The 26,397-nt window shown below is 35.8% G+C and overlaps 4 protein-coding genes across 4 annotated transcripts; 3 read left to right on the forward strand and 1 right to left on the reverse strand.

The window, feature by feature from the left end:
- The first annotated feature begins 1,712 nt into the window (after positions 1-1,712).
- On the forward strand, positions 1,713-2,860 carry LOC120006892 (glutamate--glyoxylate aminotransferase 2-like). The gene is made up of 4 exons (XM_038857010.1): positions 1,713-1,815; positions 2,040-2,131; positions 2,221-2,377; positions 2,562-2,860. Exons 2-4 carry the CDS (start codon positions 2,077-2,079, stop codon positions 2,689-2,691), a joined length of 342 nt encoding a protein of 113 aa, XP_038712938.1. The 5' UTR covers positions 1,713-1,815; positions 2,040-2,076; the 3' UTR covers positions 2,692-2,860.
- A 741-nt stretch (positions 2,861-3,601) lies between these two features.
- On the forward strand, positions 3,602-4,324 carry LOC120007766 (cyclin-dependent protein kinase inhibitor SMR6-like). Its single transcript, XM_038858193.1, has one exon. It carries the CDS (start codon positions 3,871-3,873, stop codon positions 4,177-4,179), a length of 309 nt encoding a protein of 102 aa, XP_038714121.1. The 5' UTR covers positions 3,602-3,870; the 3' UTR covers positions 4,180-4,324.
- A 4,739-nt stretch (positions 4,325-9,063) lies between these two features.
- Positions 9,064-10,782, reverse strand: LOC120007983. The gene has a single exon (XM_038858478.1). It carries the CDS (start codon positions 10,780-10,782, stop codon positions 9,064-9,066), a length of 1,719 nt encoding a protein of 572 aa, XP_038714406.1.
- Positions 10,783-18,197: 7,415 nt separating this feature from the next.
- LOC120007143 (protein DETOXIFICATION 29-like) lies at positions 18,198-23,189 on the forward strand. The gene is made up of 8 exons (XM_038857334.1): positions 18,198-18,606; positions 18,727-19,268; positions 20,000-20,086; positions 21,698-21,754; positions 21,873-22,111; positions 22,214-22,332; positions 22,428-22,514; positions 22,906-23,189. The coding sequence occupies exons 1-8, from the start codon at positions 18,289-18,291 to the stop codon at positions 22,978-22,980; spliced, it is 1,524 nt and encodes a 507-aa protein (XP_038713262.1). The 5' UTR covers positions 18,198-18,288; the 3' UTR covers positions 22,981-23,189.
- Positions 23,190-26,397: the final 3,208 nt, after the last annotated feature.

Below are 26,397 nucleotides of genomic sequence, written 5' to 3' on the forward strand. Positions count from 1 at the left end.
GGGATCTCAGTAACTGGTATCCCAATTTTCTCCGCTATTGAGTTGTAAACACATGATTTTATATGTGTCATATGGAGCCACAAATTTACTTGCATCATCATGTGCGTCTAATTCAACTGATGAGGATAACTCAATACCTAAATGTTGAATCTTTTTCATTATCGAAAAGTCTCATTAGCTACCAAGAGCTTCTAGTTTGAAGCTACACCACATTTCTTGCATGAACTTTGTCCCAATAAGGCAGGCATCTGCCACATTTCAAAATTGTCTAGTAGAATGTACGAAACTTGGCGGGTTTACTCAAAAGGTAGATTTGCAAAGCCACTCGCCCCACCGTTTTTTGGCCAAATTCCGTTGTTTAAGCCTCTAAAATAGTGTTTTTTGTCATTTTAGAATTATTCGTTTCATTTATATATTTTTAATTAATAGTTCGAATAGCATTTGTCGATTCTGACTTGTTTCGGATTATCAATAGTATTGATTCGTGAACCTAATCCAATTTTGCCCTTTTTGGTATGTATTTTAGGGTTTATTTGCATTTGTTTAAGTAGGATTGTGAGCCGTCATGCTAAGCAACTTTGAAATAAAACTAAGTCTGCGTTTTTCAGAGGATTCTCTTACGTATTGACACAGTTCCTATCTTCAATCCGTTTCCATCCTGCGTTATTGCATCCTTAAATTTGCTTGTTCTGATTCGTTTTGCATTTTCTCTTTGTTTGGTTTGCTTAAAGAGCGTTTCTTTTCTTTATTGGAGGTTTTCAATTTGTGTGAATTTGACATACGTCAGGGGAATTCCATCTTTTACTTCTGTAATTTCACTATTACAGTTTTTTACTTTTTGCTCTGTATAAGGATTGGATTGGATTGGATTTGTGTAATAAATATTGTATTTTGGTGCTCACGTTATGCATCTGTATGTATGGCTGATATGTTGATATGTTTAGTGAGTAAATATCTGTAATAAACTTCTGGTGATTTTGTAGATATGTTTAGTGAGTAAATCCCCTCATAAATTTGGAATTTTCCTGAAATCTATCCTTTTATTTTTTTAGATAATGTCTTATTCTGAAATTTCAGTTTGGGAGCCTATTTAGAGTTGAAGTCTGCATCATTTGGTCCATGACAGGAAAGCTTTGGTCCTTATTCATCATGGCGCCCAAGGCACTAGACTATGGATCCTTAAATGAAAATGTGAAGAAAGTTCAATACGCTGTAAGAGGCGAGTTGTATCTTCGAGCTTCTGAGCTTCAGAAGGAGGGAAAGAAGGTATACATGCTTTGTCCTTTGTCAGTGTTCCTGTACCCTTTTACATCTTCAAATGAAAATTGCTTTGATTTCGTGTCATTTATTGCTTGTGAGATCGTCAAAATTTAGTTTGATAAATTACTCTTTAATGTTAATATGCATGTATTTTTTTTTTATGCCTTAAAATTTCCTAGCTTAAACAACCTTCCTGTTGTGGTTATTAGTTATTTACCTGGCATAATTGAGCTCAGATGTTTTCAAGCTTGCAGCATATGAGTTTTGGCCACAGCCAACAATTGCTTCGCTGTTCTCACAGCTTTGAATTTTATGTCAACAGATCATATTCACAAATGTTGGCAACCCTCATGCTCTAGGACAGTAGCCATTGACCTTCGCACGACAGGTAAGTTGATGATATCTTACTTATCTTGTCTATATAGTCTTTGTTAAGACATTGGATGTTCAATGACAGGTGGTTGCTGCTAGACGATCCTAATGTAGGATTGCTATTCCCCGCCGATGCAATTGCTAGAGCCAAACATTATCTTTCAATGACTTCGGGTGGCCTAGGTATCTATATTGAGCTTTAAGATTGAAATGAAAAACAGTTTTTACAGTTTGAAATGAAAAACAGTTAATCTCGAGCACATGTTCATCGTATAGAAAGAACAGAATGCTGCTAAGTTAGAGTAATTAGATGGTGATAAATTTGGGATGTTAATTTCCTCTGCGGTATCTAGGTACGGTCTCTTTGAGCTCGAATGATAGTGTTTTATGAATTATGAAACTTGCAGCAAAGACATCCTTGAATCGTTGAGAAGAAGAGCGAGGATGATGACCGATGGATTCAACAGCTGCAGAAACGTAGTTTGTAATTTCACAGAAGGTAAACAGTTGATTTCCTTAAAACATAGTTGTTCCTTCCATTGTGAGAATTCTCTTAAATGTAACTAAGAATTATGACATTCATTTTAGGTGCAATGTATTCATTCCCCCAAATGCGATTGCCACCAAAAGCAATAGAGGCCGCCAAAAAGGCCAGAAAAGTTCCTGATGTTTTCTACTGTCTCAAGCTTGTGGAAGCCACTGGCATTTCCACTGTGCCTGGTTCTGGATTCGGACAGAAAGAAGGGTAACTACTCATTGATTCATTATAAAATATATCGCAGTTGGGAAACGGACACTCCTACTATTACTGTGTGCCTTTTTTTTTTTTTTTTGGTAACCGAGTAACCACCAAGTCTAGCATTTTCTTCGGATAGTTGAGTAGGCGTATAGACCACTGTTGTCTCTAATAGACTATTTTGCCAATGTAGGGTCTTTCATTTACGGACAACGATTTTACCAGCTGAAGAGGACATGCCAGCGATCATGTCCAGTTTCAAGAAGTTCAACGACGAATTCATGGAGCAATATGAAGAGAGTAGAGGGTATTCAAGAATGTAAAAGGGTGCTTTTTGAGTAGCCTAACTTGTACCAAATATTATTTGGCCAAACCTTGTCCATTATCATCACTCTGCTATTCAACTTCACTACGCTAGTTCATGTTCTTACCCTAAAAATTTTAAGCTGAAAAGCTGCTTTAAAGATAATGAATTTTATTATGCCTAATAACATTTTGAGTGAAGCAGATATCAATGATTAAAGGTGTTTTGAGACATGAATACAGGATATCAAATCTGAGAATATAGCCTTTGGACCCAAAAATAAAATTAAAAAAGCCCTATAAAATGTCAAAATACAAAGAAAGGAATAATAAGCGAGTTTAGTTGATGAATATCTCTGAGGCCATCCCTATTCACTCAAAAGGTTATGAGTTCGATTCTTATTGGGAGCAATATCTTTGTCATTACGTGCTGAGCTTTGACCTAACTTACCATGTCGTCAGGTAAGAAATTTCTGTGTGTACGGACATGACGACCCGAGTTAAAGACCATGTCAGTTGTCCAAAGGGGCAATCTTGTCTGGTTTTGTTCTCGGCTACCAACAAAAAATGTAATTTATCTATTGTCGTTCTCGGTTATAAAAAAATCCTAAAAGGAATCTAAATTTTTTATTTTTTAAATCATAAATAAATGTGTATTATTTAGTCAAACGAATCCAAAATTTATTTTTTTTGGAGACAAAAATCAGAGAATTGACCACCAATAATAACATGATGATTATCTGCATACCATACATGTCCCAAATTTAGTTTGGCGCCAAAATCCAAGCCAATCCATTTAGTCCTGCCCGTGGTCAGCTAAATTCACGGGCACCCACACATACTCTCTCTCTTATGTCACGAGTTTCCTCGGGTTCTCTTTCTCTCTCTACATCTGATTGGTTGATCGGTTCTGATTCAGAACATTGAACATTTTACTCTTCCTTTCCACTTCCTCTTTCTCTCTGTTTTCGCTTTTGCAATTTCTCTGCAAACTTTTCTCTCTCTCTCTCTTTCTTTTAATTTTCCTGCACTTTCCTTCTGGTTTCACTTACTTCTCCACCCAATCCCTAAAATCGAGTACATATCTTTATTCCCTGTTTTTCCAGCTATATTGCTCCTCACTTTATTCCTTATTCGCTCCCCTTTCCCCTATATTGCTCGAAAGGTTTTGTTGGCTTTCGATCCGAGAGCAAAAAATAATGGGCTACGCAGAGAAGAATCAAGTGGGTGGTGGGTTGGAGTTGGAAGATAAAAAGTGGGTTATTGCTGGAATTCCATTACGAGCTCCATTGAAGCAGATTTACACGAATCCAATGGAAACAGAGAGGGAGAGCGGGGAGTGTTCAACGACGACTACACCTACCGGAGAAGAAGCAAGAATTCCGTCTAGATTGGTTTGTCCTCCACCTCCAAGAAAGAAAAAACCTTCCTTGAAATGTAATTATGGTGTTAGGGAGTTCTTCACTCCTCCTGATTTGGAAACTGTTTTCATACGCCGCGCTTGTTGAAATTGCTCTGTTTCATAGGCTATGTGTCCTGTGATTCTCTCTTGTATTTGATCTTCTTTGTTATCAATTTGTAGTAGCAAGCTAGTCAAGGAGTTAAGTGTATATTTTTCTATAAGAAAATAAAACTCTTATTTTACGTTAAAAATCTCAACGCACTCACATCAAGAATATTGGTTGTTTCGGGATTATCGATTATCATGAATTCATGGATCCCGCACAACAGCGTTGTTCTTCGTTAGAAGTCTCACTAAATAGTACTTAATCTTAAGGAAGAAAGCCTTAATGATGGAGATAGATTGCTTGGGTTTACCAAAAAATGTGGATTTTTTACATAGAAGAGTTAATATTTTAGCCTTGATTAAAGCGTGTTGTTTATTTGTTTGTTGAACTATTTTAGATCGGTTTTTCATTATTGTGAGAATCCAGACAAAAAAAATAATTAAGAAAACACATGATAATGGTGCTAAAAGCATGGATGGTTTGAATTCTTGCTTGGTTAAAAACTGTTCATTGTCATGCCTTTGAATGGCAAGTGCAAGTCAACATCAAAGCTTGGATAAAGAAGGCCAAAAAAGTTGTCAATCACAAAGTATATGCTTTCATGGCTCACTGATTGGCTCATGCAAAATTCCACAAAAACCCATTTTACTAGCCAATAGAGTGATTGATAGTATTCTCGTAGTCTTAACCGACAATAATTTGCTCTTTAAATATCCCATAAATTTGGAGCGTCAAATCCACGCACACAAAAGTTTACATATGAGGATATGGTAAATTGAGTTAAAGTTCAGTGTATGATCATAAGAATATTCCTTTCAATGAAAATCGATTTGATCCTAAAGAGATTCACCATTAAACTATGACTTGTTTGAAAGTCTCAGACAGCCGGGACCATTATGGGTGTTAAGCCATTTTAAGAGTCAAGTCTCCGTCTCTGTGTGTACCACATCCCTACATGATGATCAGTAATCCCACCGACCTCGGACACTTATGGCAGTGGGAAGGTTCTCTGTAATGCTGTTCTGATCATTCGCCCAAAATAAGGACGAGACATGTGGATTGGTTTGATTAGAAATTTAGAATCCTATGCGACTGGGTTGGACCTTATTCTAAAAAACCCACTTTCAATCTCTATCTTTTGTGGACAAATAATTGACCAAAATGACCTATTGAAGATAAGTTATAAAAAAATCATTTAAGATGATACGTAGAGATAGCGGTGTTGTGACAATGAGGAGAAACGAGAGAATTTGTATAGGAGAAAGTAGGAGGTGACGAGAAAGACTTAAAATGACATGGCTTGAAGTAATAAGAAACGATATGCAATTGGTAAGAGTGGATGAATGTATGCTCTAATTAATGGAGAAAACAAATATATGTGGTGAATTCTCGTTGATGTTCTTACAGACTCGTGTAGCAGGCTCCAAATTTTTGAGATAAAGACTTTGATGACGACGACGACGACACATATATAACATTATTTATTCTATTCTCATGTTCCAACAACAATTGAACCAGAACATGGAATGTCACTCACAAAGGTGAAAAAAAACAAAACAAAACAAAAGAAAAGAAGAGAAACCCCATTTTACAATAAGGATATGTTAAACGAGGGACAAGATGAAGTTGATCACCTAATGTGGGCTTTATCTAACTTTGAAACATTGAACAATAGCTTCTTGGGATCGGAGCCTTCAATGAGGCAATTTTTGTATCGGCAAAAACTGCAAGGATTATCACTTTTTCAGGCAGTGGGGTTCTTTTGGGTTGGATTTACTCAAAAGTTCAATAATTGGAGAACACATACATGATGAATTGATGATGCTTATCACACACAAAAATATATATATATATATATATATATATATATATATATATATTTTAATTTTTTTTTGTATTTTTGTCTCATTTATCCTAAATGTTAAGATAGACGTACATGATTTATATGAAATCATGAGTACAAAAACACTGGAATTCGTAAGACTGTTTTGTATATAGGGGTGGCAAGACTTCGTCTAGTCTAGATGATCGAATTTGTCCGACCCGGAATAAATCAAGTTTGGACATAAGTTATATGTCCGAAATATGGGTCAAAACACAAAAAATTTGTCCGATTTATAATCAGGTCCAAACACGGAAATCTTATCTAATTTACTTGTTTAGACCCTAACTCGGATTAGATTATTGTCCGATTTACTTGTCCAGATGTAAACAAATCTGGGTATGATCAATTAAGTACTTTAGAAATCCAATCAAAATTAGAGTACGAATATATAAATATTTCGTAAACACTTGTTATTGTCCTACCCGAAACCGATTTTTTTGCCAATTGTATCATAATAGATGTTAAAACTGATGCATGGTATATGGTTTTCGAGATATTACTATTGTTTTTTGTTAATTTCTGTCATTTTATTATTTTTTGAAGCCAACAAAGAATCATGCAACACGTCAAGGATGAAAATGCTCATTCCAAAGGTAACAAAAGTGTACTAATTTGGTGAATCATGCAACATGCCAAGGATGAAAATGATCTTTTCAAGGTAACAAAGGAACAAAGTGTACTAACTTGATGAATCATGTAACATGCCAAGGATGTGGGGGCTAATTTTTTTTCTTTGTTTATTTTAATTTTAAATCGGGTTTGGGGAGGGGTAGGATTCTAACCCATGACCTAATAGATGAGTGATCCCTTACATGCAATGTAATTGCCATTCAACTAATGGCTCACTTGCTTTTCCTCTCTTTTTTTGTTTGAGTTGGATGTTATATGCTTGAATGGGGGGGGGGGGGGGAATTAATAAACAAAACATATTGTGTCACTTGCTCTCAATAAGTCCATCTATTGGATGAACAATTTTAATTTAATTCATTTAAATATTTTTTGACATAATTTAATTTGGAAAAGCAAACATATTATTAGAAACAAGACCCAAATGAACGACATGGATTTAACCTTTAACTATGTTTGTGGAACCCTACATACAATCAAGAACGATGCCATACAAACTTGCTATTTGGACATCTGATAATTGATATGAGTTTAAACTCGGGTGATTACTTTGGTGGGGATGGTGCTTTGAATGGCAGCAAAATCCATATCCATGTAAATGTTTAGTCTTGTTTTTGTTAATATTATTCAACATTACTTTGTAGCATATCGGAAATAGAAAGACCAAATGTGGATTCAAACAAACTTAAAAAGGAAGAGGTTGTTCTAAAAAGGCTTAATGGGCCCAAATAACCCTTGTAAGTTGTAAGTTCCACTGAGCTCAACTTTAATTTTGCTGGAAAACCAAACGATGGCCCAGAAATAAATGCAAGCCCGACTATCATCTATCCTGGTGGGCCACAATTCTGTATTAGGCTGGGCCTGTGGCGGTCTCAATAAAAGCAAAGCTTCTGTGGACCAAAACTTCTTCAGTGAAAACAATCTCCTCCTTCGCCTTCAGTTTCAGCCTTCCAGGTTCGTTCTCTTTTTCTTTTTAGGCTCCAGCCCAAGTGCCCAACAACCACTTTGTGATACGTGGACTAGTTTTAAATTAAAATTTGGGATGATCACATGTGCACAGAGGGAACCACTAATTTAGTCAGAAGCCAAGCCCAGTACACCACTAAGTCTGGACTGAGGCATAAAATAAAGCTCTTAACCATTCTCAGAAAACAGACCCGTACCATCAGCCCTCCATCCACGGAGCCAATAAACCCCAAAGAATTACGTCTTTATGGGTTCAAACTCCCCATTTTCCTTGGTGCGATGGCTTGGTTTTGGCTTTTGTTGACTTAGATAACAAGAATTTGTTCGATATGCACATGCTGATTTGAAGGAGAACATGTTCATGCATGATTCTCAATGTACAAGATGGCGGGGTATTGAGACTTCTGTGCTTATAGCATCATGGAGGATGGAGCAGAATGGTTTGGCATGGAAAGGCTCAAATACATGGTAAGAGGAAATCCAGCTGGTTGCATGGTGAGTCCCAAGAAAATCAGATAAACGGTCTGTTGCCCCTTTTTTGCTGTTTCAAGTATAAACCCCAATTTATGATCTCATTTTACCCTCAATCTATGTAAAGTGTTGAATGTTAAGGGATCATGTGTATTTATAATCAATGATTATCCCACGTCCTTTGTGATTGGGTAAAATAAGGGTTATAAATTGGAGGTTTGTAGCATTGCATAGAGAACAAACGGTGAAACAGTGCAATCACAATGATGATTTTTTGATGGAGAATGGATAACGTATATGGATTTGTGTTTTGTTGATGTGATTGTATTGAAGAATGCGTTTTATTTAAGTCAACAAAATATATTAATATAATGATGTAAATTTACTGATTTAATTTTTATGTAATATAGATAGAGCCCGATATTGATTTTTGTGTAGACATCAACCATCAACCCAGGGGTTTACTTTTGACCAGCTACAGTTAGGGATGGCAGTCAACAGCCGCCTTGCTTGACTATGGGATAATGAACCCAACTTGAGAGTGTCGGTTAAGCTTGGCTGTTTAAGAACACCCACTTGGGCAGTAATCTGTCAACCTCACTCGAATAAACACACCAAAAACAGTGCAGTCATTGATAAATGCTTCATCTTTAGTTGGACGCAATACCAGTGGGAAAGAGTTCTTAAAGTTAAAGTAGGCATAAAAATCAAATCAGAAGAAATAAAAAATAGGAATAAAGAAGGCATCAAGAAAACATACTTCTGAACCATTATTGCATTGACAGCAAACACTGCTCTTATGAACTCTTATTTATCCTCCATCACCGAGCTTTGTGCATTTCTCTACCCCCCTACTTTGTTTCCCCTGTCTAAATAAGAATTTAACAATCTACTCATCCAAATATAAACACCATTAAGAATCCCCCCAAACAATGTTAACCATCCAAGCCCACATACGATTGTCTATAAGAATTATTCCAGGTATGATAAAGGGTTAGCTGATATATTGCCTGGCTCAACAATTCTCTCAATTCAGGATGTTGTGCAACAAGGGTATGCTCTGCCCCCTGCAAGGCAGTCAAGACCCTAGCTTTTTCTAAGGCTTTATGGTCGCAAACGTGCAATGCAAGGTAGCATAGGAGAACCGATCCATGGAACCGTATCCTTGGGTTGTTCCTCAGCAATCTTATCAAAGTTGGGATGGCACCAAACCCAACTATCGTCTTCGAATGCTCCGCGTGAAGGAAATTATCTGGACTAGCGAACTTTTGCAGAGAAATGGTAGCTTCAGCTGCCACATCTTGGTTTCCATTCTCTAGCTGTGCTACCAAGGGACTAATTATTCTAATCTCTTTAGCTGGGAAAGTTCTAGCCAATGAACCAATTGCCTTAATGGCAGGAATTTGCAATGCTGGATTATCCGATGACTCAATCAATCTCAAGAGCTGATCGACAACTGCCTTTGCATCCGGTGAACTAGTCTTGAAAGCTGCTCGTCTAAGATCAGTATCGAACTCAGCTACCACCGCTATCTCCATTATCGTCATCAAACAATTAACCTGCAATTCTCCATGCTCCTTCTCAACCAATTTCGCCAAATAAGACAGCCCATAAGACTCCGATATCATCCTACCATTCGATACGCTACCCCTCGCAAGCATCCTTACTGCCTCAGAACAAGCAAATTTCAATTCCATCTTCAATTCAGGACTCGCATTCTCCTTCTCTTTTCCACTGTTTCCTGGTCTATTGCTGTAATCTATCCTCCCCGTACCAAACATGTCTAAAGCCAAGTAGTTCATGAGTGGTCTAATGGCATTCTCTCTTCCAAATTCCTCTCGTGCAATTGGATCGTGCTCTGCCATCCTCGCTACCAATTTGGCTGCCTGAATTTGAGCCCTAATTGGCGAAACTAGAAGAACAAGAATCTGGACTACAATTTCAATGCCTGATTCATTGACTACCACTCTCACCCTCTCTTCATTGTTGCATAACATGTACAGTGCCCTCATTGCCGCAATTTGTGCTTCCGTGGTGGTCCGATCTTTTATCATCTTCAACAATGGAGTCACGCCGCCTTCTTCCACAAAGATTTTCTTGTTCCTGTCATTATCTTGAACTAGGGCCGCAATTTCGTTCACAGCCTCAATAATTTCAGGTAATTCAGCCATATAAATGGTAGCGATGAAGGACCATACCCAAGCCAGAATTGGATCGTCGCTCGCTATTGGAGGGAGAGAGAGAATTCCCCCACGGGAGCCTTCGTAATCGAAAATTCTGAGAAGCCATCTCATGTCTCCAATTGAGGAGTCAAGTAGATTGATTAATCTGCGAAAATCACCGGCGTTACTGATGGAGAGTAGCCTGCGAAAGATGTTTCGTCGCTTGCACTTACGAACTAAGGGCAACGCACGCTCGAGAATCGTAGAGACCTGGCCGAGCACACGGCGAATCGGTGCTTCGTACAAGGAAGGGACGGAGGTGGCGCAGCGGAGTAGGGTACGGAGCATTTGAGAGAGGCGTTCAACCAATTTCCCCACCTCGGCACAATCGGACTTAAACAACCGCGCTTCGAGGACTGCTGAGTGAACTCGCTCGGCGAGTAAAATCCGATAGGAGAATTCATCCTGGATTCGCTTCCCCTCCCCATCCATCACTATCACCCACCGACACTGGCTCGAGTGAGGCGGCTCTCTTTGATTAAATTTCTCAGCGAACGGACGTTGAATTAGAACTCAAGCGCGCGCCTTCAGCCGTCTACGGCGAACCAGGTATTTGATTGTGCTGGTGGCTGGTGAGTGTTGGTTCATATAACACCACCAGGAATTCGCGCAAGATTCACTGTCGATATGTATTGGTGAATTGGGTCAAAGGAGAGAGAGAGAGAGTGTGGCGCACTTACGCGGAAGGCGCGTGGATAGACTCTAACTCCTCCTTTGAAGAGTTAAACAAGACTCGAAGAGATAATGTTTGAAACTCTCAAAATATCACCCCAAAAGTCCCTTAAATTTATGTGGCATCAAAATAACCATTGATTAAAAATACATATATAAGACCCATTTCATATCGAACACTCTACATTAAATGGGGGTCTTTTGAGGGTCACTTTTTTGGGGTCTCAAGTATTATTCTTCGAAGAATTACATACAATCGAAAATAAGTAAAGGTATGGAAAAAAAAAAAAGTCAGTCTTTTACTTAAAAACACTAAAAGTCGACGAACGGACAATACTAAATCCTCTCATTTTGTGACGCCCAACTCTATATAAAATTAAAATAGTCATTATTAGAAACACACATGTAGAGCTCATGAGTGGGGGGTTTTTGTGGTCACTTTTTAAACATCTCAAGCATTATCCTTAACAAATATGATTCCAAATAAAATTAAGACGTGACGTCATCCCTAAATTCTTGTTTAAGCAATTTCAGTGTCTTTTTTAAATCAGTTATGAAAACGATCCCAATAATTAATATCTCAATTATTGAGTTGTGCACACAAAATTTCATGTGGGATATGTATAGTCCGTGAATTCACTTTAATCTTGTACATCCAACTCAACAACTGTGATAACCGATATGATCTCAACTTCGTTTTGAAATACAACACACCATTATCATTTGAAATAACAAGTTATAAAACTCAACATATAAATTTTAAGAGATGTGTCTCTATAAAATAAAAAAAAAAACATACAATTAAAAGAAAAAAAAAGAGAAAACTAAACAGATAAATTGCAACAGATAAAAATAGAAAAAAAAAATAGAAAACTCAACAGATTAATTACATCAGATAGATGTGAAGTCAAACTAAATAGTAAAAAAAAAAGAGAGAAGAAGAGGGATAAAACAACGCGGTATCAATAGAAAAACCTGTCGATCTAAGAGCATCCACAGTAGTAGTAATATAATACAGCACTTCAAAATCATTCTCTCTCTTCTCTTCTTTCCTATGTGGCACAATTTAATTGGATGAGTGGGTCCCATAATAAACACTATTCATCAACACTCCATAAATTTCAACACTCTATATTCATTTTCTCTATTTTCTCTCTCTTCCTTTTCATCATCTCTCTCTTTCTTTTCATCTTCTCTATCTTTCTTTTCATCAACTCTCTCTTTCTTTTAATCTTCTCTTTCTTCATTTTCATCACTTCTCTCTTCATTTTCATCATCTCTCTCTTCACTATTCATCAACTATATATATACTCCAACTCTCAAGTATCTTTTTTCCACAACTAAATTTTCAAGTGTCATTTTTCACCCATTGTGTGCATGTAGCGCTATATTTATCAAAAAAGTAACATTTCAAGTACTTGAAATACACACCATTATACCCATTGTGATGGTATAGCTCTATATTTATCCAAAAAGTATTGTTAACAATGTTAAATATAACACCATTGTGGATGCTCTAAGAGAGGGTAAAGAGCGAGTAGTCTCGTGAATATTCTAATTAAGATTAAATTCTGTCAAGTCAAAGGTTGTTGGGATTATACAGAGATATGGAACTAACTAATTATCTATTATAATAATGCATTGACTTCAACACACGACATGTTGACCACTCAACCCTACTTTGAATTATTGAAAGAAGTATGTAACTAAATGTATGTCCTTTTAATCTCTATCATAACTAAATACTCCAACTCACGGGTTTTTGGTGGTGATGAAGACAAAGTACATCCCCACCACCCACATACTTTTATGGATTTATAATTGTTATATTAACTTCATATAGATTTTTTTAGGTCTTGGACAATTGATTGATAAATCTCGGATCACATGAAAAATCCTGCGACTCCGTAAACCAATTGAAACTTAGGTTGATGTCCAGTGCGGAAAGAGAACGAATGGTGATATGTTGGGTTCAGGGACGTAGCTAGGATTTGGGGTGAGGAGGGGCACTACGGGGGTTCGGGGGTAGTGTCCCCGAAATTTTTTTTAGGTTATTTATATGTCTTTTGTTAAAATTTAGTCAAGTAAATATAATTTGATATGCAATAGTAAAATCTATACATATTTTATATTCCAAAATGACTCATCCATAAACTTACATAATCTAGGTGGCAAACCAGATAGGCATGTCACATAGATTAAAAAAACAAACAAACTTTATTAAAGAATTCACATAGGCATGTCATATGTTTATGGATGTGTAGTGCTTTCGTTTTATATTATTACGAGAACAAACAAAATTAAAAAAAATATATTTTTTATAATCACTAGTTTTAATAATCTTGAGTCACCATAGTTCACTCAACATAGAACAATTAATTCAGTCATCCTTTCAAGAGAATATATTATAAACAGAAAACTATTAGAAATATGACTCTCAAACTTCAAATATATAAACATCCCAAAGTCCAAACTTATATACTCCATTTTTTTTTATTCTATTCAATTCAAATTCAGTTCTTTATTTTTATTAATCTAAAATGTATTTCTATTTTAGAATATTAGTATTCTATAAGTAAGTTATATAAGATATAATAAATGAAAAATCAAATTTTATTACCCACTTAAAATATTTTTTGTGGATAAAGAGATAATGATTTAAAATACAAAATAATTTTAAAAAGAAAGAGAACGGGGCTGCAAACCAGTTTGGAACTCATGTATAATAAAGAGAGAATTATTTAAAATAAAGAAAAATAGAGACTAATGAGGTTGCAGCTCATGAGTTTCAAACTTGGGCACTATGGTGAAAACTTAGACACCATTTCCACTAGACGAATAGGAATTTAGTACTAAACTTACACAAATATATATACATAGTAAAAAAATTTTGAAAATCAAGGGGGGGCACATGCCCCCTGGGAACCTTGGTAGCTTCGTCCCTAGCTGGGTTGAGCTAGAGCCCATATCTCAAATTACGATAATGAAAATACTCACAAGACTTAAACTCACGAATTCTCGCTTACGTAAAGAATTAACGCGGCCAAGTAATCAAATTCAACTTAGAGCGAGTCACATGTTATTAAAGAAACTAAACACCTCATTTCACAAAAGCTTCACGTAGCTTACTTTATAAACCCTCCCACCCAATCACATCCTATGCTATGTTTGGTTTGCAACATTCCGGCCGTGATCGGAATGCCGAATTCCGTTCTCCAAAGAATTCCTTTGTTTGGTATGACAGACACCACCGGAACGTAACGTTCCATTCCACTCATCTCCGGAACTTGTAGTTCCATTTATCCCCTAAGGAATCTATGGTCCCACCCGGAATGGGAACATGTTTGACACATGTAATGACAATTTTATCCCTTATCAAGAACAAATTGACAAGTATCAGACATGAGGAGCTACAGTCGGCAAGCATCTGCGTTTTTCTGTTGCTAATTCGAGATGGAGGAAGCTTCAGCCTTCAAGAATCACTTATGGGCTTTTCATTAGTCAAGGGCTTTCAGTAGTTAAGCTATTGGGTCCAGTTCTTATTATCTATATGGGCTGACCCATTAGTTATTTATCTAGGCCCAACTTCCCTCAAGCTTTCTAATTAGTATTTTACTTCACTTCATTTCATGTACAACTTGATTATATCATTTCATTTACCTCCCTTAATTATTCCATAAGGGATAATATAGTCAATCATGCTACATACCAAACATTGTACGTCAATTATTCTCATTCCATTCCCCAATGAATTCTCACATACCAAACATTGAAATACACTGTTCCTATCACAATTCCTTCACCAACCAGACATCGAAATTTAAAGAATTTTCATACATGTTCCCATTTTCATTCCCGTTCCTATTCGTGCAACTAACCAACCATAGCGGTTGCACACTTGAACTACCGTCATAGTGTCTATGAAAATGGTTGCATTTGGATATCTAGGTACCCCTGAAATACAGACCCAAATGACCGTATCGGGCCAGACCTGGTCACTTACATCAGGCCTCCAACTGACGAGTCAAAGCCCGGCCCGAATCTTTCTTTGCCCAAGCCTATATGACCACCTCCACCTTACTCCATAGAAATTAGAAACTTCAGTAATTCGTTCACAATTGTCAAAGATATTGCAAAAACTCATTGCATATATAATCTGCTTTTGCATATATTAACACGTCAACAACTATAAAGAAAAGAAAACAAACAATATTATAAATGTCATAGCAGATTCAATATCTTTCCTTCTCAACTTGACCATCGATCAAAGATATAGACAGAAAGAGACAGACAGAACCATGCACACCATGAAATTAAGGAAGATCGATATATACAAGGCCTCCATGATCCTTGCTTTTATTTCCCTTACAAGGATATGCAATTATTGAGAAAAGGGGATGTAATAATTTCACTTTCGCATCTGTCCATAATATACGCATATATATATATATACATATCTTGCTAGAATCATGAATTATTATTATCATCTTCTTCCTCGTCATCTACCATTCTCAAGAGATCTTAGAAGCCTACCATTCTATAGGGAGTTTTAAGGAGTGAGGTTTTATGACTGTTAGAAGTAGTAGTGCAGGCCAAATCAAGGTGAAACGGCTAAAAAGTGTAAATGTTTATATATGCGTGTATATAGATATTGTGGCTTGCATGAAACGTCAGCTCTCCGACATAAATGCACTCATGCATGCCGTCAAGCTCCCCAAAGAATTTAGAGATGTTTTCCTTGCTTAGAGTGTTCATTAACTATAGTCTACATATATAAATGGTTCATTTGGTAGAGCGAAAAGATTGATTTTCAATGTTAGTAAAAAAACTGTAGAAAAAAGCTGAGCTTAAAGCTGTATAATATGCTGTGAGGTGTTTGATGAACTAAAAACAGATGCTAGCGAAAAAACTGTTGAATTAAAGAATTATAATATTAGATTTTATGATTTTTATATTAAATTTAGGGTTTAAATTAATCTAAAAAATATAATTTTAATACTTAATCTAATAAATATAATTTTTATAAAAGTTATTTTTGTAACAATAAATTATTAAATATTTTTATATCAAATTTAAAATATTAATAATTTTTTAGAAAAATATTAATGATTTATTAATAAAAATAGCTTATTTTGTTGTTAAGTATAATAATAATAATATATTAGTTTTGAGTGGTATATTATAATGTTTATATTAATAAATATTCAAGAATTAACAAAATTTAAAAGAAAGAAGTTAAATATGGTAATAATTGTGTGGGTGGTCCACAGTTAAAAAAAAAAAGAGTAAATCGCATCATTAATTCAGTGGACCCCACAAAATTAATGAGGAAAAAAAAAGGCAGCAACACTGCTGCCGCTGCAAAAATAAGCTCCTTTGACCAACGGATCCGTTGATACGTGCTAGCGGTTCCGTTAGTGAATGTTTGTCGTTTGGTGGAGCTAGATGGGGCCGCTCCACCAAACATACAGTAAATGCAAGTCTGTTCCTTTATAAATTAAGGGCATGACTTTTTCACATACATTTGTGACCTAACTCAGTGAACTCCATGCCTAAGTCAGAAGTAAAACCTCTTTGGCTTAGGCAAAAAAATTGGACGTCGGTAATCGATATATAGCAAGCATATTTTGGAAGAAATTAACCATTTTCAATTGGTGGTGGTCATAATTGAAAGAAATTAGACGGGTAATTGGAGCGCATTAGCTCATGTTGCAAGTAACTATTCTTCAACCAAAATCATTTCTTGGTTGCAAGAGTGCAAGAGCTATCATATTGTTTCAAAATCCGGACTGGTTCGGAAAATTGGACCACCACTTTGGGTGAAGTCCGGTCCGGGTGTTACTCAAAATCTAGTATTTCTGATTTTGTCTGACTTGGGCTAGCCCTAACCGGACGACACATGATGGTTTAACCGGATTTACTTGGCTGGGCCAATTAAAATTCTCATATTATTTAAAAAAATGTGACTATGAGATTTCAACTTGTTAACATATATAGTTAATTTTAATTTCTAACAATCAACAATACATTTTCTTGATTTTACAATATTTTGGTCAAAGATGTTGTCTTTTCAAACAAGACTTTTGAGATCAAATGGAGATTATTTTGTTGATGGGTTTATAAATTGGAAGGAAAAAAGAGTTCAAAAACAACATGTTGACCAATGAGCTTTTTCTAAAGTAATATAGAGTTCTTGAAACTTTACTTAATAATTTTATTATTGATGTGCGCTCTAGCGTTAATTTCTTGAAACTAAAAAGAATCAATGTTCTTGTTCAAAAAATGATTTACACTAGAAGATGTAGCGTATGCATATTAGTTTGTAGAAATGCTAACTTAATTATCGGGAATATTTGTAAATCAACTTTTAATTATTATTTACTGTTATTCTATAATCTTCTAGTTTTTAGTGTTGTTTTTATACTATTGGAGGTATAAATTAACAAATAACTCAAAAAAAATATTTCGAGAGCACTGCCCCTGACCCCACATAACTTTGACCAATTTGAGATAAAATCCTGTGTCTGCCCCTAATCGGTGAGGTACTCATATTAAAACAATTAGTAATTCTATTGTGAAGTTGAGATATGCCATATATGGCTTTTGCAATTTTGGTACTGTAATAAGTTATAAGTTGCATATTTCCATTATTAACGTAAAAAAATGAATTTGAATTCTCCAACTCAAATGCGTCATGACAATCCAACTCATTCATCTCTAAGTGATTAGTACCTAACATTTTTTTTTTTGGTAAATGACAATGTTATCATATAAATTTGTCTTTTTTGGACATATTATATGAGTCTTATTTCGGACGGTTAGACCTACACACATATATTTTCTACTTAAAAACATATTTTCAAATCCCAACGTCACAATAGTATTGTTCATAGTGGAAACGAATTCAGAACTTTCCAATTCCATACGGTTTGGTCCGAGCAATTCACCATTGAGGTATCAGACTCGAAATATCCTATTATATCTATTTTATATATATATATATATATATATATATATGCGTTGAACATTTTATACTAATTCATAGTGTGTGTATATATATATATATATATAGAATAATGTTAGACAGATATATATAGTAATATATAATTTCCAATTCTAACGGATGCTGATAAAAGTGGGAAAAAAGCTAATTTTTAAATTGTGAAAAAATAATGATTTAAAAGCTATATATAACAGTAATTTCATGCAATCTTGGTCCCAGTCGTTTACTCGGTTTTCGCGTGAACTTTTCTGTGTCTCTGCAACATGGAGGATGTTAAGCAGCCACTCCTCTCTCCGAGAGTTCACGAAGACGAACACCACTTGCTTCCCAGCCAAACAAGAAACGCTTCCTTCGATGCCGACGACATCCCTCCGATCAATGGCGTCCGCGATTTATTCAGAGAATCTAACAAGGAACTCAAGAAGCTCTGGTGCCTCGCCGGCCCTGCCATCTTCACCTCTCTCTGCCAATATTCCCTTGGCGCCATCACACAAACCTTCGCCGGCCAGGTCGGGACGCTCGAACTCGCCGCTGTCTCCGTCGAGAACTCCGTCATCGCCGGATTCTCCTTCGGCCTCATGGTGCGTTAATTTCGATACTAAATTTTTTTGAAATCGGTTTTCATTTTCTTCAATTTTATGAGTACAATCGAACAGCAAAGTAAGGGCTAATGAATCAAATCTTATTTTGCGATTGATCAGCTTGGAATGGGGAGTGCGTTAGAGACGCTGTGCGGTCAAGCATACGGAGCAGGACGAATCGATATGCTGGGAGTGTATATGCAGAGATCATGGGTTATACTACTCACTACAGCTCTATTTCTCAGTTCTGTATACATATTCGCCGGATCGATCTTGATGCTAATCGGACAAACGGCGTCGATTTCGAAGGCGGCGGGGACACTATCTCTGTATATGATACCGCAGCTATTCGCGTACGCTTTCAATTTTCCGATGGCGAAGTTCTTGCAGGCACAGAGCAAGATGATGGTGATGGCGATGATAGCGGCGGCTGCCTTGGTTCTGCACACGGTGTTTAGCTGGTTATTGATGTTGAAATTGGAGTGGGGACTTGTTGGTGCGGCGGTTGTGCTGAACGCATCTTGGTGGTTCATCGATTTGGCGCAATTCGGGTATATCGTCAGTGGCACATGCGGACGAGCCTGGTCTGGATTTTCGTTCAAGGCCTTTCAGAATCTCTGGGGCTTTGTTAGGCTATCGCTCGCATCAGCGGTCATGCTATGGTGCGTTCGACTTTTTGTCTGATTTGATTTCTGTTTTTACAAAAATGATAAAAAGGTGTTTCGTAGGGATGACAAAACTTTTTCCCATCTGAATGACCGAATTTATTCGATCTGTATTAAACCAAGTTTGGATATATATTATATGTCCAAAATATATATTCAAATACAAAATTTTTGTCCGATTAAAAATTGGGTTCAAGTCCAAACACAGAAATATTATCTAGTTTATTTGTCCAGACCATAACCCAGATTAGGTTATTATTAGATTTAGTTGTCTAAATTTAAATAAATATAAATTTGGTTAATTAAGTACATTCGAAATTTAATTCGGATTAAGATCTGGACATGTAAATATTTCGTAAAAGCGTGATATTATCCTACCTATAATCGATTTTTTTGCCACATCTTCCTAGACGTACTTGATTCAACTGAATTTGTGGCATATGATTGATAAGGTAGTAAATGCTCTTTAATTTCACTATGGGACAAATGAACATATGATTCTTCACTCCAACCAATCATTATATGGATATTAATTTCTCCTCAGCCAGAATGGCAGTCTAACTAACCAAGGTAGACTCAAATGCTTTGCATGTTCAATGTTTTAATGATGATCAAACAAAAAATGTTACTGTAGTACTTGAAAGTTGAAAACATTAATATGAAGCAATTACTTCCATGTGGATTGCAGGGTTGGTATGAATTTAACATATCTTTAATTATTTGTACAGCTTGGAAACATGGTACTTTTATATATTAATATTGTTCGCCGGATATCTAAAGAATGCAGAAATCTCTGTGGCCGCCTTGTCCATATGGTAAGTTACTACAATCTCCCTTAATAAATTCATCATTTATATTATTTTCTGTGGTTTTTTTATTTCTTAATCGCGGCATCTTTTAGGATATTTAATTCTTAAGTATATATATGGGTTGATTTGTTTTATATTTTCTCTATTATTTGCATATTTTATTTTTTTGAAAAAAATATTTTTTTTATGTTATCAACTTGTTATATGTTTCTATATTTTTTTAAGTGAGTAACTAAACGAATTTTCAAAGTCTTTTTCTATTTTTAAAAAGTATAAAGAGATCACTTTTAGTTAAAGTCGTCAAAATTATTTCAAATTTTGTGACACCCACTTTTTATAACGTGTCCAATTTTATTGAATGAATTTTCAAAGTCATTTTCTATTTTTAAAAAGTATAAAGAGATCAATTTTTTTCAAAGTCTAGCTAGGTCGGGCCAAAATAATTTCAAAATTTGTGACACCCACTTTTTATAACCTCTATGGCCTATGGGGCTCTACGTGCATACGACCACAAAATCACTTATATTTCTTTTATGAGTGGGTATCTTGTTGTATATGTAAGCAATTGAAATTTATATTAGAAAAGGAGCTTGTAGCGGAAAAATTAGTCGACCTCAACATTGTAGCAAAATCTTTGTATTTTATTTCTTAACGTACAAAATCCTTTTAAAGTCTTTAGTGAATTGTTTAGTGAAGAAAAGGTCCAAAAAAAATTGAATTATTATTGAAGGTCAATTAGACATTTTGTTTTTTTGTATGATACCATTATTTGTTCATGTGAGGACATGAGAGTCCAAATTTAGATTCATATCGAAAATTTAAAATGTAAATTTATACAATATCATTCTTGTATTATTAAAAAAATCGTTTGATCAACTTAAGTGGGTTTTGGGTAACATTTGTGATCACCAGCACTGCAGTCTATGCATTTTGATTTCACACTAGCACTTGGAGCAAATAGCCAAATAGGTTTCAATTCAATGTAAAAGATATGCTTATCACTATCTCTACGGGGCGTCATTTAAGCTGCAATGGTGTTATTTTGTCTGGGTCAACAAATATGTATGAGATTTTGTGTTTTGTTGATGTGGTTGTATTGTGTTTTGTGTTTTGCTGACGTGACTATATTGGGAGATGTGTTTTATATTGAAAGATTGTGTTTTGGTGTAATTTTATTGGGGAGAACATGGAGTGCATGGGAATTTATTGACCACCATGTTGGGAGGGAACGAAAATGTATAGAAATTTGTGTTTTGTTGATGTGGTTATATTGTGAGATGTGTTTTGTTAATGTGATTGTATTGAGAGATGTGTTTGACTTGATTTTTTATGTAATAGAAGTGACATTCAATATAAAATTTTGTTGGCCTAGCAAATTATCACTACTACAATTGCTCATGACTCTCTGTCTCCGCGGGCACCATCTCTGATATAAGTCTGACATCTATCAGCTCACATGGACAACCATACTGAATGCACGCCATATAATGAACTGAAACTTTCATTTTGACGTCCTTGTGTCATGATTTCTTAATGTCTTTTTTTTTTTTTCTGTAAGTTCTCATATTAATTAATTTTGTTTGACGTGTGGGCCTGTCACTTTTGTTGTTTATATAGCATGAACATATTAGGATGGACGCTCATGATGGCTATTGGAATGAATGCTGCCATTAGGTTTGTGCTCCTTCAAGCAATATATATATGGTTTTCCAATATATCTAGTATTGAAGATGCTTTTATAAGTAACAATATGTTCATATACATACATGATTCAAATTCAAAAAATTTGCAGTGTGAGAATCTCCAATGAACTAGGAGCAGGTCATCCCAGAACAGCAAAATTTTCATTAACAGTTGCTGTAATAACATCATCTGTCATCGGTATTGCGATGGCAATTGTCCTGCTCGTCACACAAGACAGTTACCCTTACCTGTTTACAAACAATACCCAAGTCAAACAACTTGTCAAAGAGCTTAATCCATTTCTGGCTGCTTGTATTGTCATCAACAACATCCAACCTGTTCTCTCTGGTATGTGCAGTTAATACTTCCACTACTGTGCATTTAAAGGTTGCCAGTAAAATATTAGTCCTTATAACTTTTGTTCTGGTGTGTGTGTGTGTTTTATTGAAGGGGTGGCTATTGGGGCAGGATGGCAAGATGTTGTAGCTTATGTGAACATAGCATGCTACTATGTGTTTGGAATTCCATTAGGTCTCTTATTGGGTTACAAGTTTGAGTTTGGTGTCAAGGTTAGCTTTTTTTGCCTGGTTTCCTTCCTCTACGATCAAATTATTTTTTGTATTTTATTGGTCTAAAAGTAAATATCGTCTCAACAATCTTACAGGGGATTTGGTGGGGCCTGATGTCCGGGACTATTCTACAAACTTTTGTTCTTTTCTTGATGGTTTACAGGACCAACTGGAACCAAGAGGTACGCATCAATGCATGCATGTATATAATAGTGTACATGGTCGATGTAGCTCTCGTTTTTTTTTTCCTCCTTCCTCGAGTAACCCAATCCCGTCCAACATATCTTTCGGATAACTGAATGAGTATAAATTTCGGGCCATCAGATTAGCCCAACAACTTGTACCAAGTTGATGATAGGTAAAACTGAGTCGAATACCAAAAGTCGATAGATCCACGAAACCAAAAAAATCTCATGAAAATATTCCAAATTGATTCGAATTCCCGACCTTAACGTCATCCACTTTAAATATAGAGATATGACCAATTAAGCTATTGATCATTGGTTGTAGCTCTAGTAGCTATACCTAATACACCAATATTAAATTGTGCTTATGTGATGTAAAACATTGCAGGCATCTATTGCAGAGGAGAGGATAAGGAGATGGGGAGGCGAAACTGAGTCCAGAGAGAATGAAACTGAAAAATGAGACAATAATATTTCATATTCTTGCTTATTTTCCAGTTTAATTAATTATTCTTGCAAGAAGATTATTACAACACATTAAGGATTAATCACCAGTAGTTAATCGAATGCGCTACTGGAAATGTTGTTTTTTTAGTGTCAAGTCGTGTATCTTAACCCTTCTTTGGGAGGATACTATTTATTCTAGAAATCAAGCCAATAGTTTTGATCGCACCCTACTGTTATTTTGGAGTTTTATTCTTGCAAGAAGATTATTTATGTGTTTAAAATTGATAAGAAAACTCTCTCTCTTTTTTTAATCTCATTCTTCGTATAAAAAAATTTTAAATTTGAGTTCTCAAGTTGGATGGTATGAATATTTGATGACGGAGTAAGAAATTTATAACTCTTTTAGTAACTAAAAGTTGCATTATCCCGGCTCTTACCCTTTGTCTCGGATTTGGAGGCTCAACAATCCCCTAGAGTTTACAATTCATATCTAATAGTATGATGTGACATACCTCTCGAAGTATTGGATTCAAGATGTAGATTTTATCATGTAAACAAATTGTAGAGCCCCCAGTTCCTCTCTCTCACCGAACCTGGGATCCACCTTGACTATATCAGCCAGTTGTGGGGTCATTGAAGTGAGGCCCTAAACTATTTAGCAAAAGTGATCACTGAAGAAAAGTGCAAGAAACACCTTTTGAATTATTGGCATTTTGGGTCCATATATGATGTGTCTCTGTAGACTGTTATAAAGGTCAATTAAACATTTTCTTTCCGGTAGGGCTCATACATTTTTGTTTTCTTTTCAGTAAGAAACCATCATGTGTTAGTTTTTCTTTTCAATGTAAAATTTGCTTCACACCTTCTGTAACGGCATTAACGCCGCTTGGGTCTGCAGCTAGTCTCAAACCCAGATAAAAGAGGAAGGTTGTGGTAGATTTACAGTAAGTGAAAAACTGTCAAACTTATGAATATGAGTTTAAATGAGGATTTCATTGGAGCATTCCCTAATATACGTGATGAATTTTTGATGATATTCTCATATACTTATGTGCCCCAACTTAAATTTGAGATAAAAGTTCGGCTGATGACGACCACGACCACGACCACGACCACGACCTCGACCTCGACTTATTACTAACTACAAGGGCATCAATCAATGACTCCATCTGCAACCATATAATATAATAGACAGACTTGACAGTTGACATCTATTTGAATCTGATGAACTGTACAATAACCAATGCATTAGCAAACAAAGAAAACATTAGTTGGATTTTTCATTTTTGACTTTTCATATGTCATTCTCTTACTGTTTTTCTCTCTTATATTAATGATTTCTTTTGATACGTGTCGTGTTGTGTTTTTTTTGTAGCATGATGGTTCTTGGAATTAATGCTATTCTTAGTGTCAAGCTCATGGATCTTACCCTTGTTTTAGGAGAAAAACTATTTATTCGAGAAATATATATAGGGATATATGTTTTAGAAAGGTGAGCAAGTGATGATAGATTTGGAGGCTCCATAATTTTTTAAAATCTACAATTCACATTTAATATTAGAGAAAAAATCGGACAAATTTTAAAAATGAAAATTTTTTTTGATGTGACACAACTCTCAAATCATTGAATTTCAATCATAAACGCTACAATTTTAAACGAATTACAAAATACTTGATCCAGTGATGATAGAATAAGCCGCAAAAATCTTTCACTAACTTCTTATAAGTCTTCAATCCCTTGAGCACTATCAGTCTATGATTGCCACTTCTTACTCCAACTGACTTTTTTTATTCATTTGTCTTATATTATTGATTATTTTGATACTTTACTTGATTACTTCAATCTCATCAACAATAATTATTCATTTGCATGATATTAGGGATCGGATGTATTAGTCCATACAATTCTATTCAGGGTCAGTTTTGACATTTTGTATCCAATTCACGCACACGTAAATGTTCTAGGGCATAATATTTTCTCCCTATAATCAGCAATCCGCCGACGGACTTACGGCAAAGAAATTCTAGATCTGCCGGCGCCTCACGAGACTGTCGAACCAACGTCGGGAGGAAGTTGAAGACCATGTGTTTCGGTGCAGGAAGGGGTCGGGAGGACCTTGAAAGGACGGGATCTTTGCAGGTGAGAAATTCTGAGAAAGTCGACAAGTCTACATCCGAATATGGTGACCCATCAAATCTGCCCCCAAAAAAATCTCCTTACACATTAAACTGAATAACGAATCCGAAAAGAATTGGCATACACATCCACATGCCCAAAATATTTTTCAGATCTTGGAGCCCTAAAACAAAGTAATAGAAAAACCAAGAAACAATGCACTCAAATTCGTTCAATAAACAAGAGAACTAGAGGAACAAAAATACAAACCAGTTGCATGAAGCAAATTCAAAATGATAAATGAGAATCTGAATTATTTAATTTTTTTCGTCAAATAAAATCTGAGCCGCTCAATTAGAATAAGTGAAATCTGGCCGTCCAATAGAATTACAGTGTGGCCCCGGCACCCTTTTTTGGACACCCTATGTAAATGTTATAATTTACACACTATTTAATTTCAAAGATTGTTTTTAAGATGTTGCTTTACACCAGACAATCTTGTTTTTTGAACAATTGATATGGACATAAATCTAGACCATCGAACACGCACGCAAATAAATTATCTTTTTGACAAGTTTGCTTTTTGAACAGCTGAAATGAGTTTAAATTCGGACTATCAAACTTGCACGCAAACAAATCATCCTTTTAGACAAGTTTGCTTTTTGGACAATTGAAATGAGCCTGAACTTGAACCATCCAACATGCATGCAAACAAATCATCCTTTCGACACCATGATATCTTCATGTCTGTTAGTGTTTGCAGCCCATACCACAACTAGGGGTGTCCAAAACCGATCCGCAACCGATAACCAATCCGTAACCGTGGTTATTTGGTTTTCGGATTCGGTTTTTGCAGTTACGGTTTTGGATATGGTTATGAGTTTTACAAATTTTCGGATAAATTTTCGGTTATGGTTATTTCGGTTACGGTTTCGGATATAACCGAAATAACCAAAGACTTAAGTTAGGCCCAAATACTTAGGTTTAGGCCCAACCCAACTCAAATAGTCCAAGTCTAATTCTCACAATGATGCATATCGATGCAGCAGCTCCTATTAATTAATTTGTGCCCACTACATGAATTGTTTAAGCGCTCGAGGAGGTCAAAAAGAAGCAGCGCCATAAGATTCACGAACTCTCTCTACCTCGTCGTCACCGTCAATACTCCCGTCTTCTCAAATTCTCTCTACCTGGTTGCTGGTGTCCCTTCCCTGAGTTCCATTCGTCGATCTGGCTTTTGGGCTCTCCATCTTTCACTTTCACTATCAGTCTATCACACATCGTCGAAACCCTAAGGTAATTGAAAACTCTAACTAA

This window comes from Tripterygium wilfordii, chromosome 10, assembly GCF_013401445.1.
Source record: "Tripterygium wilfordii isolate XIE 37 chromosome 10, ASM1340144v1, whole genome shotgun sequence".
Taxonomy (NCBI): Eukaryota; Viridiplantae; Streptophyta; class Magnoliopsida; order Celastrales; family Celastraceae; genus Tripterygium; species Tripterygium wilfordii.